The sequence below is a fragment of the Ictalurus furcatus genome, chromosome 4 (assembly GCF_023375685.1).
Source record: "Ictalurus furcatus strain D&B chromosome 4, Billie_1.0, whole genome shotgun sequence".
Lineage (NCBI taxonomy): Eukaryota > Metazoa > Chordata > Actinopteri > Siluriformes > Ictaluridae > Ictalurus > Ictalurus furcatus.
Window position 1 is genome coordinate 10,976,239 of NC_071258.1, and position 16,608 is coordinate 10,992,846.

The 16,608-nt window shown below is 39.9% G+C and overlaps 2 protein-coding genes across 3 annotated transcripts; one reads left to right on the top strand and one right to left on the bottom strand.

Moving 5' to 3' along the window:
* Nucleotides 1-4,225: 4,225 nt before the first annotated feature.
* sspn (sarcospan (Kras oncogene-associated gene)) lies at nt 4,226-10,567 on the bottom strand. The gene is made up of 3 exons (XM_053622934.1): nt 9,662-10,567; nt 6,814-6,900; nt 4,226-5,859 (listed from the first exon to the last, which is right to left on the bottom strand). Exons 1-3 carry the CDS (start codon nt 9,893-9,895, stop codon nt 5,500-5,502), a joined length of 681 nt encoding a protein of 226 aa, XP_053478909.1. The 5' UTR covers nt 9,896-10,567; the 3' UTR covers nt 4,226-5,499.
* Nucleotides 10,568-11,444: 877 nt separating this feature from the next.
* On the top strand, nt 11,445-16,608 carry bhlhe41 (basic helix-loop-helix family, member e41). Of its 2 annotated transcripts, XM_053622936.1 has the most exons (6): nt 11,445-12,193; nt 12,283-12,706; nt 12,857-12,920; nt 13,085-13,192; nt 13,307-13,418; nt 13,505-16,608. In XM_053622936.1, exons 2-6 carry the CDS (start codon nt 12,645-12,647, stop codon nt 14,383-14,385), a joined length of 1,227 nt encoding a protein of 408 aa, XP_053478911.1. In that variant the 5' UTR covers nt 11,445-12,193; nt 12,283-12,644; the 3' UTR covers nt 14,386-16,608. The 2 variants fall into 2 exon arrangements, with proteins under 2 accessions (XP_053478911.1, XP_053478910.1); XM_053622935.1 differs by having other exon boundaries at nt 11,445-12,706.

Sequence of the window (16,608 nt, forward strand, 5' to 3'; positions counted from 1 at the left end):
TATGATTGTCCTGAACTATCATTTAACTCCTTTCCTTGGTGTAGTCTAGCTATGAACACACACACAGAGCAGTAAAGTCACCTAGAACTTCACCACATGACATTTTCCCCCCTTCTGAGTATTTATAGTCCAGAGTTCTGCCTGTTTTGAACCAGTGGTAAATAATTACCATCCATGACTGTAGGACTGCAGTTAACCACTCTGTGTTTTGGGATTATGAACTGTATCCCTGTGAAATTTCACTTCCATGTTACGAGTTAAAATCAGATAACTGGAATCAACTTTTTGGTGGTCCAAAAAAGATTTTAAAAATTAGTGCCGCTTTAATCACACCACTTTGGATAAATGTGTTCAAATCCCACGTCACTGGGGGTTTAATATATGGTACGTGTTATATGTGTGGGTAGAGATCTGGCCCTGTTCCAGAAATGGCAGATTGGGAGCCTACGTGAGAAGCGGGGCTGCCAAATTTAGCCTCTGACTGAGCTAGTAGCACAAACAGCAATCAATAAGCAGGGAAATTTCTAGAAAGCTCCGTCTAGTAGGAGACAGCAGGACAAGCTAGTGCTGCTCTTAACAAAATGAAGTTAAGTTAGGTTCAGTCAAATCACATTTTCTGCAGGTTTCATTGGGTTTCATGAAATATGTGCTTGTAAAATACAAGTGGATGACAAATGAAAAGGAAAAAAATATGGCTTTGTTATGCTGTGGCATTTTCCCTGGTATGGTTTGGCTCCACTTGTTCTCTTAGATGGAAAGCTCACTGCAAATCAGTACAAAGTTATTCTGACTGATCAGCTTTATCCAATGATGAAACATTTCTATCCTGATGGGAGGGGTCTTTTTCAGGAAGACTCCGCTCCATCCACAGGGCTCGAGGGCTTGCCGAATGGTTTGAAGAGGAAAAATCATATACTATGTCCATCACGCTCCTCAGATCTCAACCCATTTGGACTCCTATGGGAGATTTTGGATAGCGCTCTCTACCACCATCATGAAAAGACCTTTGGGAATATTTTATGGAAGAATTGTCCCAGAGTCTTTGCCAAGTCTTTTCTGGCACCTCATGGTGGCAAAACACTTTAATAAACACACTTTATGTTGGTTTTTCCTTTACTTTGTCACCTGTCTGTAATTAGTACAGATTGCCTCGTAGGTTTCCAAAAGGTACAGAATGATTGTGGTAATATGTGGATATACTGCCAAAACAATATTTACACAATGTCAATATTTGACCAAGTGTTGCTGTTACAGTGGTGCTTGAAAGTTTACAAACCCATTAGAATTTTCTATATTTATGCATAAATATGACCTTTCTTAAAAGTAGCTAAAGAGAACCCAATTAAACAAATGGGACAAAAATATTATACTTGCTCATTTATTTTTTGATGAAAATGATTCAATATTACGTATCTGTGAGTGGCAAAAGTATGTGAACCTTTGCTTTCAGTATCTGGTGTGATCCTCTTGTGCAGCAACAACTGCAACTAAACATTTCCGGTAACTGTTGATTAGTCCTGCACTTCGGCTTGGAGGAGTTTTAGCCTGTTCCTCAGTACAGAACAGCTTCAACTCTGGGATGTTGGTGGGTTTCCTCACATGAACTGCTTACTTCAGGTCCTTCCACAACATTTCTATTGGATTAAGTTCAGGACTTTGACTTGGCCATTCCAAAACATTAACTTTATTCTTCTTTAACCATTATTTGGTAAATGGCTTATGAGTTTAGGGTCATTGTCTTGCTGGATTACCCACTTTCTCTTGAGATTCAGTTCACAGACATTTTGCTTTAGAATTCACTGGTATAATTCAAAATTCATTGTTACATCAACAATGGCAAGTTGTCCTGGCCCAGATGCAGCAAAACAGGCCCAAACCATGATACTACCACCACAATGTTTTACAGATGGGATAAGGTTCTTATGCTGGAATGCAGTGTTTTTTTCTCCAAATGTAACACTTCACATTTAAACCAAAAATTATATTTTCGTCTCATCCGTCCACGAAACATTTTTCCAATAGCATTCTGGCTTGTCCACATGATCTTTAGCAAACTGCAGAGGGGCAGCCCTGTTCTTTTTGGAGAGCAGTAGTTTTCTCCTTGCAACCCTGCCATGCACACCATTGTTGTTCAGTGTTCTCCTGATGGTGGACAGTAACATTAGCCAATGTGAGAGAGGCCTTTAGTTGCTTAGATGTTACCCTGGGTTCCTTTGTGACCTCACAGACTATTACAAGTCTTGCTCTTGGAGTGATCTTTGTTGGGCGACCACTCCTGGGGAGGGTAACAATGATATTGAATTTCCTCCATTTTTACACAATCTGTCTGATTGTGGATTGGTGGAGTCCAAATTCTTTAAAGATGGTTTTGTAACCGTTTCAACCTGATGAGCATCAACAACTCTTTTTCTGAAGTCCTCAGAAATCTCCATTTTCATGCCATGATACACTTCCACAAACATTGTGAAGTTCAGACTTTGATATATCCCTGTTCTTTTAGTGAAATAGGGCACTCACTCACACCTGATTGTCATAATATTGATTGAAAACACCAGACTCTAATTCCACCTTCAAGTTAACTGCTAATCCTAGGGGTTCACATACTTTTGCCTCTCATAGACATGTAATATTTTATCATTTATATTAACAAAATAAATGACCAAGTATAATATTGTCTCATTTGTTTAAAATCTTGTGTGAAAATCTGATGTTTATGCAGAAATATAGAAAATTCTAAAGGGATCACAAAAATTTCAAGCACCACTTATATGAAATATAAAACCTAAATCCTATGAAACGTATCAAGACATTAGGTTCTATCTGATTATTTTATAGTTATTGAGTTTTAAATATTTGATTCTATGTTATTCAGACACATAAATACTGTAGACATACTTTCAAACAATCTGTGTTGTGTAGAATTTCCCACATACTGTATATTCAGGGTCCTATAAATACCATATACCTAATATGCATTTATATTGCCAAATTTGTTAGTGTGTACTATTGTGAGATTTCACTATCATATCAACAAGTGTTGAAGTATTGAATAGACTTGAAAAGGTAATCTGTGTAAGTGATCCCCAGTATGGCCAGAATTCTAGCTATTGAGCTAATAGGTTTAAAAAACATGTGCGTTAATATGTTCAAATATTCAGTCTTAATTGATATAGTATAGAAAATGGATGTCTTTAGGAAATTTTGCACTGTCATATATGACACATTTCATAAAAAAAAACACCAAGACATCTTTCAAAACATTATGAAATGTGCCACAGAGATAAACAGACAATACAAACAGGCGTTAATCTAAAATCTGCCTTCCTGCATGTGATGAGTGCATGTGACATGAGGTGTCACACGAGAAGGACACGCAGCAGATGAGGGAGTCACATGAGCGGTGGTGTAGGAACAACCCCGAGGCTCTCTTCCCTAAAAACATTATAAAGGGAAAAAACATGAGCCACTGTTTTTTTGTTTTCATTTGACTCAGTGTTGCACAGAAGAATGGCCTGCTGAGTGTCCCATACTGGACAATCCAGTATAGCTGTATCAGGCTGTTTCATTCCAGATTTAACAGCTTTTTTTTAAATATTATAGCTGAGTATGTACAATTGTCACAGCATGTATTGGCTTTATGACTCTGATGCTGTACATTGAGTGCAATCGTGCAAATGAAGGAACTATTATGTCTCAATCATTATATTGCCTTGATATGATATTATACCTTAGGGCATAACTGAGACCTATACATATTGCCCTATTTTTGTCCTATGAACACTTGGCGAAATAAAGATTGCTATTATTAATGAATGATGAGTCACAGACATGAATTAGCAGCTTGTTTTTTACCCCCACCTCAGGCATGTAGCACACATTCTAAGTATTCCTCTCTCAACCTGTGTTCAAAGTGTCAAACCTCAAAAATCATACACTCTGATCACCTGAGACACTCTGTGGTACACACCCTGTATAACTGCTGTACTGGTACAAATCATTGAATATACAGTACTCTTCAGACGTCTGTTACATTATAGGTTGTTTAAACTTGTCATTTCTGTATTTGTTTTATAAGCAACAAAAGCATTGGTGTAAAACCAGTTATAATGATCAGACAGTGACCTGCTGTGTGTCCAAGTACCCCCTCTGACCCCCCCTCTGTCAACCCCCCACACCTCCACCCCGACAGCACTGCTGTTTATCCACTATGTCAGCAAAGACTTCAGACCACAAGCCTGTCCTTTTACTGGACATGATTTACAACTGCCTGTCTGTATGCAGGATTATTTCTGTTTGTGATCTTATACTTAATTATTGCCAATAAGCAAGTCTAAGCAATGATTTGTAACTAAAACATACTAAGGACAGTTTTGATTGTTACACAGTGGAAGATGGAATGGAAATGTTTGTGAGCATACAAAAATACAAAAAAAAAAGTATGCAAAAATCAATAAAACAATGTTATATTTATCAGATTGTAACATATAAAACAATATAAAGGGCAGCTGCACTGTGATTATACACTGCAATATCAGGACATAATCAACCAAGATACAGTATTAATATTGCAATATTTAACCTACTTTAAGCCAGGGGCTCTCGAAATAGTTGCAATCTGTCTCATTTGTTGTGTTAAAATGATTCAAGATGCTGTAATATACTGTATAAACAGCACTTTAGCCACATGTTTTATTAAAACTGAGGTTAGATTCAAGCTGACCATTAACTTTGGATTAGTTTTGGAATATGAAATGGACAACTTCCTAAAAATTGAAATAATAATAAATAAATAAAAACACACACATTAGTGTGTTTTGAGTAACCATTTAATTCAGGTGACATTTTACTTAGGCTAATAAATCAATAATAACTATAAAAAGAGTAGCTAACTATAACAAATTGACAGTGATCTTTACCATGATCACACATTGACATAAAACGGAGGATCCTCTGGCAATACATCACTGACCTCTTTTTGAGCACCACTGCCTTAAGGAAACAAGCGGATTAAAAATGACGTATTCAGACATAAAACACTTATCAGTGCTTTTTCGTTGAGAAGGTAACAGTGGGGATTTGTCATATAACTGCTATCTATTAAGGCCATCAGTTTGATATGCAAATCCTATGCAAACAGAGTGAATATGTAGCTCTCCCAGAATGACAGCTGTCCTGTTGGATCACATATACAGCCTGTTAGATAAGAATATTCTTCTTGACACTGGTGAAAGCAAGTATACATTTATATTAGTGGAAATGTCCAGATGCCAATACAGAAAAATACAGGAGCCCTAAAAAGGACTGTAATTTGCCACCACAGTAGAGTATGCTACTGCCACGCCATGCATCTTCAGCTGTACACTTACACAAATAGACATGCTGTGGGAAATTCTGGACATTCTCTCAACACATAACACACTCAACTACTCCACATGTTTTGCTCCCAGGAGAACTTTTTGTCCCTTCTCCCAGTGCTAAGCCTCTGTCACTGCCCGTCTCTTAAACTTTCTGCCATTGCTGAGTAGAGGGTGAACTCTTCTGCAAGCCCACAAAGAACACCTGATAGCGGTGCTTCCACATGATGAAAGCTCCTAGCAAGCAGACAATGGCCTGAGCTAGGTTCAACACCATCTGCAGAAGGTAGTACAGCATGAGAGTGCTTGTGACGGCAGTGCAGTCTGTCACCTCGGCGTAGGTGAAGGTGCGTGCGATGGGGTCCTCTGGCTCCAGTGTGCAGATACAATCCTGGCCTATCTCCCTGCATATGAAGGCATTGGTTAAAGAGTAGTGGTGGCCCTGGAAGGCAATGACTATAATGGAGATGACTAGGCCCACTGAACACAGGAGGAAGAACACGAGCTGGAAGTACATAAAGGAGGACAAGAACAAACTTGGTTAGTGAAATGTCTTGACTTGGTCTTGGCATGAATTTTCTTGTATACTATATGGCCAGAAGTATGTGGATGCTTGACTACAACCTCCATATTTGGGCCTTCCCCAGACTCTGGCCACAAAGTTGGAGGCACAGAATTGTTTGTAATGTCTTTGTATGCTGTAGCATTAAGATTTCCCTTCACTGAAACTAAAGGGCCCAAACAAGTTCTAGCATGACAATGCCCCTGTGCACAAAGGGAGCTCCATAAAGACATGGTTTTCCTAGGTTGTTATAAAAGAGCCCTGACCTCAACCCAAAACACCTTTGTGATGAACTGGAATGCCGACTTCAAACCAGGACTCCTTGCCCAACATCGTGCTCAACCTCACTAATGCTCTTGTGGCTGAATGAGCACCAAGAAACATTCCAAAACCTAGTGGAAAATCTTCCCAGAAGAATGTAGGCTGTTATAGCAGAAAGAGGTGGTGGTAACTCCATATTAACACCATGCCTTTGGAGTAGGATGTTCAACAAGCACATATGTGTGTTATGGTCGTGTGTCCATATACTTTTGGTCATATAGTGTAGTAGTAAATAAAGTATAATATATAAAGAGAAACCCATTACAACCTGATAACACAGAGGGTTTGTTCAACAAAGTTTCACATCTAAAACTTGAAATGAACAACTCTATGACCTTATATCATTATAAACAAAATGATACAAACTACAAGGAGATACTAAACTATAAAACCGTGTGTCTGCAGAACATATCACAGCCCTAGACGAAGTATGTTCTCTACTTGACCTTTGTCTGAACACCACCTACATTAAGTACAAGTATATTTTCTATAGATAGACACATGGTTGCACCTTGGCTTCATTATCTCCTGCTTGTAAATTCAAGGAGAGCTCTTTTTCACTTTTTTTACTCTCACCTTTATGATGAATTGTGTGTAGGTCCTCTCATCAGGCAAATAGGTGATGAAATAGAGCACAAAGCCCAGGAGAGATACAACACACAACTGCAACACAATACACAAATCACTGGTTTATTACAAACTTTTAGTCGGCTACATTAATTTCAACAAATTACTTGCAGCAGTTAACACAGTTCTAATGTTTTGTTCTGTATGTAAAAGCATAACAAGCATGTGTGCCTAAAACCCAGAGGTTGAAAAATGTTGTCATTGTGTCCCAAGTTATAAACACATGCCAGCCTTATTGATTGGACTAATCTTATTTGCTGGTCTATTCATTTCTAGGTTTCTGCCAGGCGTTCTATGATAGTTGTAATTAGTATTGTGCAACTCAGCACTCGTATAGTATAATCACTGATTTGCTAAATTGAATATCTTTCCCCTTTGTAAGATAACACACTCTTTCTCAGTCTTACTGGAGTCTTGTGACCAACGTGTGGTGTCCAATTTTATTGTTTTTCCCAGGTTCTTAAGCAGCGAAATCTTGATGACCTCAGTGTTTTCCTCTAGCAGCAGTGGTCTTGTGAGTGGTGAACTGGGACTATCCAGAGACACTCTGATGTAGTGTGTGTGTGTGTGTGTGTGTGTGTGTGTGTGTCTGTGTGTATATGTGTGTGTGTGTGTGTGTGTGTCTCCTAGCACCTGGCATTCTAAATCTCACATGATAAGACAGTAAAAGTATAGCTGCAGTACTGGAGAGATGTTGATGGATAACAGGAAATAACTATAAAACAACTCCCCATTCAGGCTCACAAAACCAATTAAAATGTCACCAAAAAGCGTGTGATTATCAGTGCTATACCAGCAAAAAACGCAAAAACAAAAGGAATGATCACACAGAGTGCCTTCCAGAATTAGTCTCACCCTTAATGATCTAAAAATAAAAAATGAGAAAAAATCAATATCTAAAAAGAATAACATGCAATAAGCTGTATTACGGGTTTTAGCGCACTGGTTTCATTATTGGCACCCTTACAATTATAACGTCTAAACAGGTTGGAGACACATGTAGAGGGATTTTGGCTCACTCCTCCATGCAGAACATTTTAAGCTCCTTTGTATTCTTAAGTGTTTGTATGTGGGCTTCCTTCTTTAATTCAGACCACAGGTTTCAAATCAGTAGGGTTCAAATCTGGAGACTAAGGGGGTCATTGCAAAATTGATTCGGTGTTTCTTAAAAACATTTTTGTGTTTTGGAAGGATGTTGAATGCTCTATCTATGGACAAGTCTGAACCTTTTAGCAGAGAAAACAAGGTTTTAGCCTGGAATATCCTGGTACTTTGTAGAAACCATGATGCCAATCATCTTCACAAGAGCCCCTGAACTACTAGCTACAAAATAGCCACAAAACATCAATAATCCACCTCCAGGAGTATTAGGCACTTTTCCTTGCACGCTTTTGTCACCAAACATAATGATGGTGTTCATGACCAAAAGGTTTTGATTCTAGTATCATCTAACCACAATACACCATACAAATTGTAATTCTAATTAAGCTTGGTGCTCAGGTGATGCTTTTTAGGAGATGCTCTTAGGAAGAGATCTTTTCTTGCAAACATCATTATGTGTTGTGTGGCATTTAACAGTTCATTTTGATAATGGACAATTACAGCAATCGACTAAACGGTGCAATTCTTGAACTGTGATCTTTGCTTGCTTTTTTCTTTCCTTCACCCTCCTCCTCATTTGTGGGAGACAGTGTACTCATGGGTACAAATCCTTGCAAATGTCCACCTGTTTCACACAGTTGAAACATTTTTAGCTGCTTACGTATCTATTTTTTTTTTTATATCCATTACCTGATTTGTCCAGGTCAACAACCCATAGTATGGTTTTTCCCATAGTAATGGATAGCAATTTTTTTTTTTATCCATGTGTGCAACATCATATTTATACCACAGGGAAACAGGACATGGTTAAATGCAACAACAGAGTTCTTGAGTTCTTGGGAACTGACAGCAAATAAACAGTTACATAGGTTTTTCTAAGAATGGCAGTTTGTTTGCATTTATTTACAACATTCTTTATGGGTGTCAATACGTTTGGCACATATTTTTGATATTTTGATTACCTTTAAAAATAATTATAAATTGTAATTGATTACTTCTCTATAATGCCAAACTATTTGCACCACATGTTACCTTATATGCCACATTAAAACCTTTTTCATGTGGTCTGAAGAACATGCACAGAAACTGCACAGAGACAGTAACCCGAGCTCAGGACTGAATCGGGACCATGGAGCTATGAGGCAGCAACACTACTCACTGTGCTACCGTGTACTGTGTTCTTGATATTCTAGATTTTTTTCCTCAGCAACAGCAAAAGTCGTTTAGTTAACTGGTTACACAATCACGACAGAGTGGATTTCTGTAAACTGATCGCCTATAGTCCAGGATGAAATAAATATTCAAATGAAAATTGGAGAAGGAAAACTTTTGATCTAGCCCTGAAAGGTCAAGATCTAGCCCTGAAAATCCAAAATCCTGAACAACCAGACAGAACAAGATATCCCATATCATTTATTTTGGGCACAGGAACTAATTTCAATAGCCTCTCAGCAAAGCTGTATGTCTGTGTGTTATGAATTAGTAATATTTAAACAATTCTACTCAAGTATACTGTACAGAAATGCTTAGACATGTGACACATGCAAACTGAGACAGTTTAATGTAAAATTAGGCTTCGATACAGCTGCAGTAATGGCGGCGTGTTTACTGGCAGAGTGGAATGCTGGCCTCATGCAAGGCCCTGACAGTGAGAAAGCATGCTGGGAGCTGAGGAAGAGGATGGTTAGATGCTTACAATGATTCCAGCCCAATGGGGTGTCTCCCTGGCCAGCAGAGAGGGGCTGATGGTGGTCATGAGGAAGGCCACGACTGTGATGGTGATGCCCAGTAGCAGCTGTAGCAGGGCGATGAGCAGTGGGAAGCGGCAGCCACAGCATTTGTGGCTTCCCTCGTCGTCTGGGCCTCCTCGATCAGGCTTGGCCTTCTTCTGCCCTCCACTAGACCCCACTGGACTCTTGTCTGACCCCATGCTTCCTCCTGTCTTCCTTACTCAAGCACAATGGCTTAGTCTTCCTTCAAACCTAGAATTTTCTGTTTCTTTACCTCTTTCTTCTCTTCAACCCTTTTCCTCTTTTTGTCTCCAGTTTTCCTTCTTCTCTCTTTTCCCTGACTGGCCCTCTGTACTGTTTACCACCCCTCTGCCCTGCCCCACTCCTCCCCTCCCTGCCGGGGGCTCCTCTCCGAGCCAGCCCGCTCGGCTGCAGCTATTTGAAATCAAAGAGGGCTCTGAACTAATATGGAAAACATTTTGAACTGCCTGAGAGCCACATATAGAGCAGCAAGCAATGGAGGAGAGGAAAAGGAGGGAGGGAGTGAGAGGAGAGAAGACTGAAAGGGGGGACTCCAACACACGACTACAATAACAACAGCAGCGAACTGCTAGTCTTCCAGCAAACAGAGCAGGGAAATGGGACCTTAGAGAAAATGAGGAAGAGGTGTTCTGAGTTAATAATTAGCATTACCATCCCACATCACAGTCAATTGTGGGCGAATTCGGACTCCTGCCAAGTGTACACAGTTCACAACACCCAAACTGTCACATGATACCAATGGAGAAGTAATGTGACCTACAGGCATGTGAGGGCAGATACAACAAATTCTTTATTAATCCTTCATGTTTATTATCATAATGTGTTGATAGACTATATCTATGAGTGGGGTTTAATATATTGTATATGTGTTGTGTACATTCAGTGCATAATAATGTATATGATATGTATATATTAATACACAGTATATCAATGTACATATAAACATGAAGTACATGAATCATATATATGTCGTTATTAATAAATATGCATATTATATATTACACAAATTCTATGTTTACATCAATATATATATATATATATATATATATATATATATATATATATTACATATTGTTATATTTAAAAAAGAAATAACACACCACTTTTTATATCTTTACTGGACATTTGATTGAATTTATGGATTCAATTTACGTACATCTTTTACTTAAAACTGCTTGTTTTTGAATGCTATTTGCAGAGCTTAATGTTTTTGTATTATTGTAACAAAAGGACAGGGAGCTGATCACACAAGACAGCTAATTGCACATCATCCTTAGGTAAAATTATACTTGTGTATTTTTGTGTATTGTGTATTTGTGTTTTGTAATATTTATTACATAAACAAATACATATTTGCTGAAATATTGACACCAAAATAGCCAGGTTATGTTGGCTCAAACTGTTTTTGGATAACAATATTTACATTTAAGCTGTTATCCAAAACTACATACACCTGAGACAATACAAACATGAAACAATTTAGAGTTAAAGGTATTGCTCAAAGGCTGTAAAATGGCTCTCTGGAAGTCCTGGGATTTTAACTTACAACCATATTATCACTAGATCAGAACAAGAACAAGAGAAGTTTTTTAATGGTTTCTACCATTACCCACAATGCTGTTTGACTACTTGCTCAGACAGATAAGGTGCCAAAGCTTCAGCGTTCATGCTATTACCAACATCAACACCATCATGCTTATCATTTCATTGATGGCTGAATAGCCAAGCCGAGACTATGCCATTACTCAGCGCAACTGTGTCATATAGATGCACTGCATGCTGGGAGTTTGAGTTGAGCGTTTGCTGTCTCCTCTACTTCTATGTTGGATGTCTCATGAATACGATGCTCTGCGAAAGAGCAAGCGTGAAAAAAGAAGCTCTTGCTCTGAGTGTTGTCACCTATGTTTGAGATCCTTGAGATTGTTTTCCATTCTAACTGTGCTAGCAATGTCCTTCTGTGATGTCAGCACAACACACAACCATTAACTTCTCACAAGAAAAATGACAATACTGCACCAACCAACTAATAAACACCAGAAGTACTAAGGAAATCATAAATATTTCAGTGTAAACATATTTAATATGTTTCAGGGTGGAGTTTTTTTTTTTTTAACCTGCTGACCACTAAGCATGATGTGTGACAAAAACAAATATTTGTGTCATGAGAAATGCTTCTAAAATGGTAGAAAATCATGTTTTCGAGTATGCTTATAAGTTCACACGGGGGCAAACGAGGTCGCACCTGCACGAAACAGCCTCCATTAGTGTGAGTGCACTACAGGAGCCATAGCGCACGTGTTAAAGCACGCAGCGCGAGATCCCTGAGCGCGCGCCTCACCGGTTTTCTGATCGCAGTCTGTTCACGTGACCTGAAGATAGGGTTGTTTTTTGTGGGTGTGTGTGTTTTTTTTTTTTGGAGATCGATCACGAAAGGTGGAAATTGGCTTTAGGACCATGTAAGTTTAGTGTTGAAGTTTAAAACCCCTCCTTTATCTGAGCTCTGTGTTTATGAATAGCCTTCACAGTGTCGTCATCTGTGTGTCAGGCAGCTGTCTCTGATTGGTTGCACGGGGCTGGAGACGACTTTCTGCGGCGGCGCGGGGTCTCGAGAGGTCGCTAATTAGCGAGCAGTCTTTTCGAGCGGGTGCCGTTTACACGTGAGCTCAAAGCGGTTCCGGGCGGTGGGGTGGCGCGCGCACAGCTCTTGGTTCCCGCGCACAGTGGCAGCTCGCGCTGAGCTCGGCGTCATTCTGAAGCGCTGCTGTGCTACTGGACATAACGCACAGCCCGCGCTCGCTTTCTCTCTCTCTCTCTCTCTCTCTCTCTCGCGCGCACTACCACTTTCCGTCGGCTCGGAATTACACACGCACCCCTGCCAAAGAAGCGGATGAGAGAAGGTGAAAAGTTATGGATGAAAGAATATCGCGACTGCAGGACAGAGCGTTCCTGGATCACGCAGATTTTCTGGGGTAATGCTGCCTTTATTATTATTATTATTATTATTATTATTATTATTATTATTATTATTATTATTTGATTAATGCAAAACATTGTTTTCATTTGCATGATTGTAACATGAAAGGATTTGCTTCCTAACAACTGCGACTTTTTTTTTTTAGGGTCGATTATTCGTCGCTTTATATGTGCAAGTCAAAGAGAGGTATGAAACGAGAGGAGGGAAAGGTAAGTGTGGATCCGAGCCATTGTTACCAGCCAGGTAGACCTGTAGAAATCATGTTTGTGTAACGTAGATAGTGCACCATGTTTACTTTCTTCCCTCTTTGTTTTCCAAACCATGTCGATGAATTGACATTTGCAGAACTTTCTGTTGCCTAATTGTGTTTTAGGACGCTTATAAGTTACCCCACAGACTCATAGAGAAGAAGAGGAGGGACCGGATTAATGAATGTATTGGACAATTGAAAGACTTATTACCAGAACACCTTAAGTTAACGGTATAAAGTGCACTTTTTTCCGTTTTGTTTATTGTTTGTGTGCGACCTCTATGAAAATGTTTGCTTTATGAAACGCGTATGTTATGATATTCAGTGTGATGTGCCTATCTGTAGACGCTGGGCCACTTGGAAAAGGCGGTTGTGTTGGAGTTAACTCTGAAACACCTGAACGCTTTGACGGCCGTCACTGAGCAGCAGCACCAAAAGATCCTGGCACTGCAGAACGGTAAATCCCATCACATCACATCACATCATAGATACATCACATCACAGATACCCTGATAGTAACGTCTGTCCTCTGTGTCTGATCAGGAGACCGCACGCTGAAGTCCTCCATCCGAGCAGACTTGGACGCTTTCCACTCGGGATTTCAAGCCTGTGCTAAAGAGGTCCTGAAGTACCTGGGCACGGTGGAGAAGTGGACCAGCTGTGAGCAGAGGTGCACGCAGCTCCTCGAGCATCTGCACAAAGTTTTGGCGCGACTCGTCCAGCCGCAGGAGAGGGACGGCCAGGCCAACTGCGTCCCCGTCATCCAGAGGACTCAGAATCCCGAGGCCAACGAGAACGACACGGACACCGACAGCGGATACGGGGGCGAGGCCGACAAAAGCGACGCTAGAGCCGAGAAAGCGTGCGACACAGTCCGAGTTGCTGGAGTTAAAATCAAGCAGGAGTTCGGGGACGAGCGCGTCGCCAAAAAGCCCAAAATGAGCTGGAGTGAGAAGAGCGGCGCTGAAAGCGCGGAGCAGCCAAACTTAGCGTTTATGAACTCGCTGATGGGAATGGCTGGGGTTGGGCAACAGACTCCGTTCTGCGTGCCGTTTTACTTCATAAACCCGTCGGCAGCTGGGTCCTACATGCCTTTTTTCGATAAGAGCAGTATGGAGAAGTTAGTATACCCAGCGCTGAGCGGGCCCTTCCCCTGGCTGTACCCGGGCATCACCGCGCACACTTCAGCCGCCGCCGCCGCTGCCGCTGCTGCTGCTGCTGCTGCTTTCCCCGCAGGATCTCTGGAGAAAAGCCTGGGGTTCGGGGCCGCTTCAAAAGAAAATGACTGCCCTTCTCCGTCTAACGACGCTAAACAATCCAACAGGGTCGGTGCGTCCTCTCCTACCGACGAGGAACAGAACTCAGACCCCGATCTTAACGAGGATCAGACCCAAATGAAGGAAACCAGCAGCACTACAGGCTAATCTAGTCTAATCTAAAGGAACACTCGCGCTCTCTTGTTGGCTCGTGACATTGTGTGTTTATCTATTCCTTATTTGAATCATCATCGAGTACTCTGTGGCCTGTAGACTATGGATTTCCCGATTAAAACACAGTTGTTTGTTATTCTTTCTTTTTGAATTGAAAGTGTGTGCAAAACAGGGTTTTGAAAAGGTCTTTCTGTAGGGACACTGTAATGGGGGACATTGGAACAAAACCTAGTGCCTTTTGCACTGAATGCTGACACTGGAATGGGAATCGACACTGACTGACTACAGCATACAGTCTGTCTTTATTGGCTATAGTAGAGTTATATTTAATAATCAGTTCAACTGAGAGTTTGCTATTATTTGCTGAGGAAACTTAGTGTATGTGCAATACTGTCGAATTGATCGAGTTATAACCTACTGCACCTCTTCTCATTGATTTGGATTCATATTGGCATCTTGGATGTATTGTATGACAGTGACCTCAAGCAAGCTGAAACAACTGATGCAGTACTTTTAGGAACAACTTTATTTTTTAGTAGAATTTAGCCTACAAGATTTGCCACTGATAGTGAGATTCTTATTTCACGGTTTAATCTTCAGTGCTTGAAAGAGTTACTTAAATACCTCAAGATACTTTCGCATTGAGAGGCAGATTTATTCCTAGAGATGCTCCTCTGGTAGGGGCAGTGCAGTGAGCTGAATAATCTTTGCTAGGATGAAAGTAGTCTTAATTTTTAGTCAGGCAGAACATGTGAGTAGCCTTGTAAGTCCTTTGACTTACTGTTATGACAGTCCTATGACAGTCTCTCTACGTAAAAGCTCATTTGAACTCGAGTTTAAGTGAGGTGTGAAATTACACTCTGGATATTTTGGCTTAGCATAGGCTTGTCGTTCATAAGCAATCTCTAAAAGTATTCGGGATGTGACAACATTGTGACACCATCTAAAATAATTTGATCGCTTCAGGACAATTTTCTAGACAGTTTGGCTTCGGGAATCACAATTTCCATGGGGATTTTCTGACAAAAGTCCCGTTTAATCTAGCACATGAATTTGGAGTGGTCCATGTGGCCTGTGTCATAAAACATCTCAGTATGTGGAGAGCTACTGTATACGACATGCATCTCCGGATACGTTAGCACCTTGTGGAACTTTGATATTGAATGTAATCTGTTTTTTTTTCTTCTGTTGATATGAACGTTTGTAAATATTCTGATAAAAGTAGATCCGCGAGGTAAAGTGCACTTGTTGATGCCTTCTTTGTTCCTCTAAAACTCTTCTCACACATTATTTATAATCCATTACCCTTTGTATTCTGCCTGTAATTTATATATACAGTATATATTTTCTTAAAGAAATCCTCATGATTAAAAGGCAAGTCTTGGACTAAATGTATAAGTACTGAAATAAACTATAGTAGCTTACTGTATAGCTACACAAATTTCAGTTGAATTCTTCTGAAAGCTCTGTTATACAGCAAACGCTTCTGTTAATTAATCTTGAAAAGCTTATATAAATTTAGTAGTAGTCTGGCTCAGTGATTAGGGCAAAGACATTTTTCTGCCTGAGTTAGTACTGCCATTAATGCCAATATTTTGTAGTAACATTAGTTATTACAAAAGTCCCAGTCAAGGATCACTGCACTGGTCCAGATGTTATTATTACAACTTAGGCTTTTGAATAACTACAACCAAATATACAATGTGCATATACCATGCTGTCTGTTAATATGTTTCAGAGCTGATTAGTGGCACAAGATCTGAGTGATTGGGAATCTTGTGGAATATGTGTAATAATCGCAGAACATGGTGTACTGCACATAATCAGAAAAGAATGCAGAATACCTAGGCACTGAAGGAAAGTATGAAAGAATGAGGTATTTTATGACAAGGTATGATCAATGTTGGATTGACTGCAACCAATACCTTTCCAGTCAGCGCGAGCATATGTATAAGCAAAATTTGCCATTTACTTTTGCATAGGACACATTTTATAGGCCCCTTATAGCCTCTTTGCCTCAACTGTCTTTTTGCCTATGTAGTGGCATGTGTATGTAAATAGTTTGTGAATACGCAAAAATGTCCAATGTTTATGTTGTAGAAGAAATCTTTGGATTTTATAAAGGATAAACCTAAGCAAATGTTGCTAACGCTTTACACTACTGCTGTTATAAATTATTGCTCACAGTTGTCAAATAAATATAAGCTCAAAGACTAA

Excerpts from the sequence above, each read along its gene's own strand:
- sspn (XM_053622934.1), bottom strand. The coding sequence starts at position 9,895 with ATGGGGTCAGACAAGAGTCCAGTGGGGTCTAGTGGAGGGCAGAAGAAG. Across the intron at positions 6,901-9,661 it reads CCCATTGGGCTGGAATCATT|TTGTGTGTTGTATCTCTCCT; the intron begins GTAAGCATCTAA and ends ATTGTGTTGCAG. Across the intron at positions 5,860-6,813 it reads ACACACAATTCATCATAAAG|CTCGTGTTCTTCCTCCTGTG; the intron begins GTGAGAGTAAAA and ends ATGTACTTCCAG.
- bhlhe41 (XM_053622935.1), top strand. The coding sequence starts at position 12,645 with ATGGATGAAAGAATATCGCGACTGCAGGACAGAGCGTTCCTGGATCAC. Across the intron at positions 12,707-12,856 it reads GATCACGCAGATTTTCTGGG|GGTCGATTATTCGTCGCTTT; the intron begins GTAATGCTGCCT and ends TTTTTTTTTTAG. Across the intron at positions 13,193-13,306 it reads CAGAACACCTTAAGTTAACG|ACGCTGGGCCACTTGGAAAA; the intron begins GTATAAAGTGCA and ends GCCTATCTGTAG.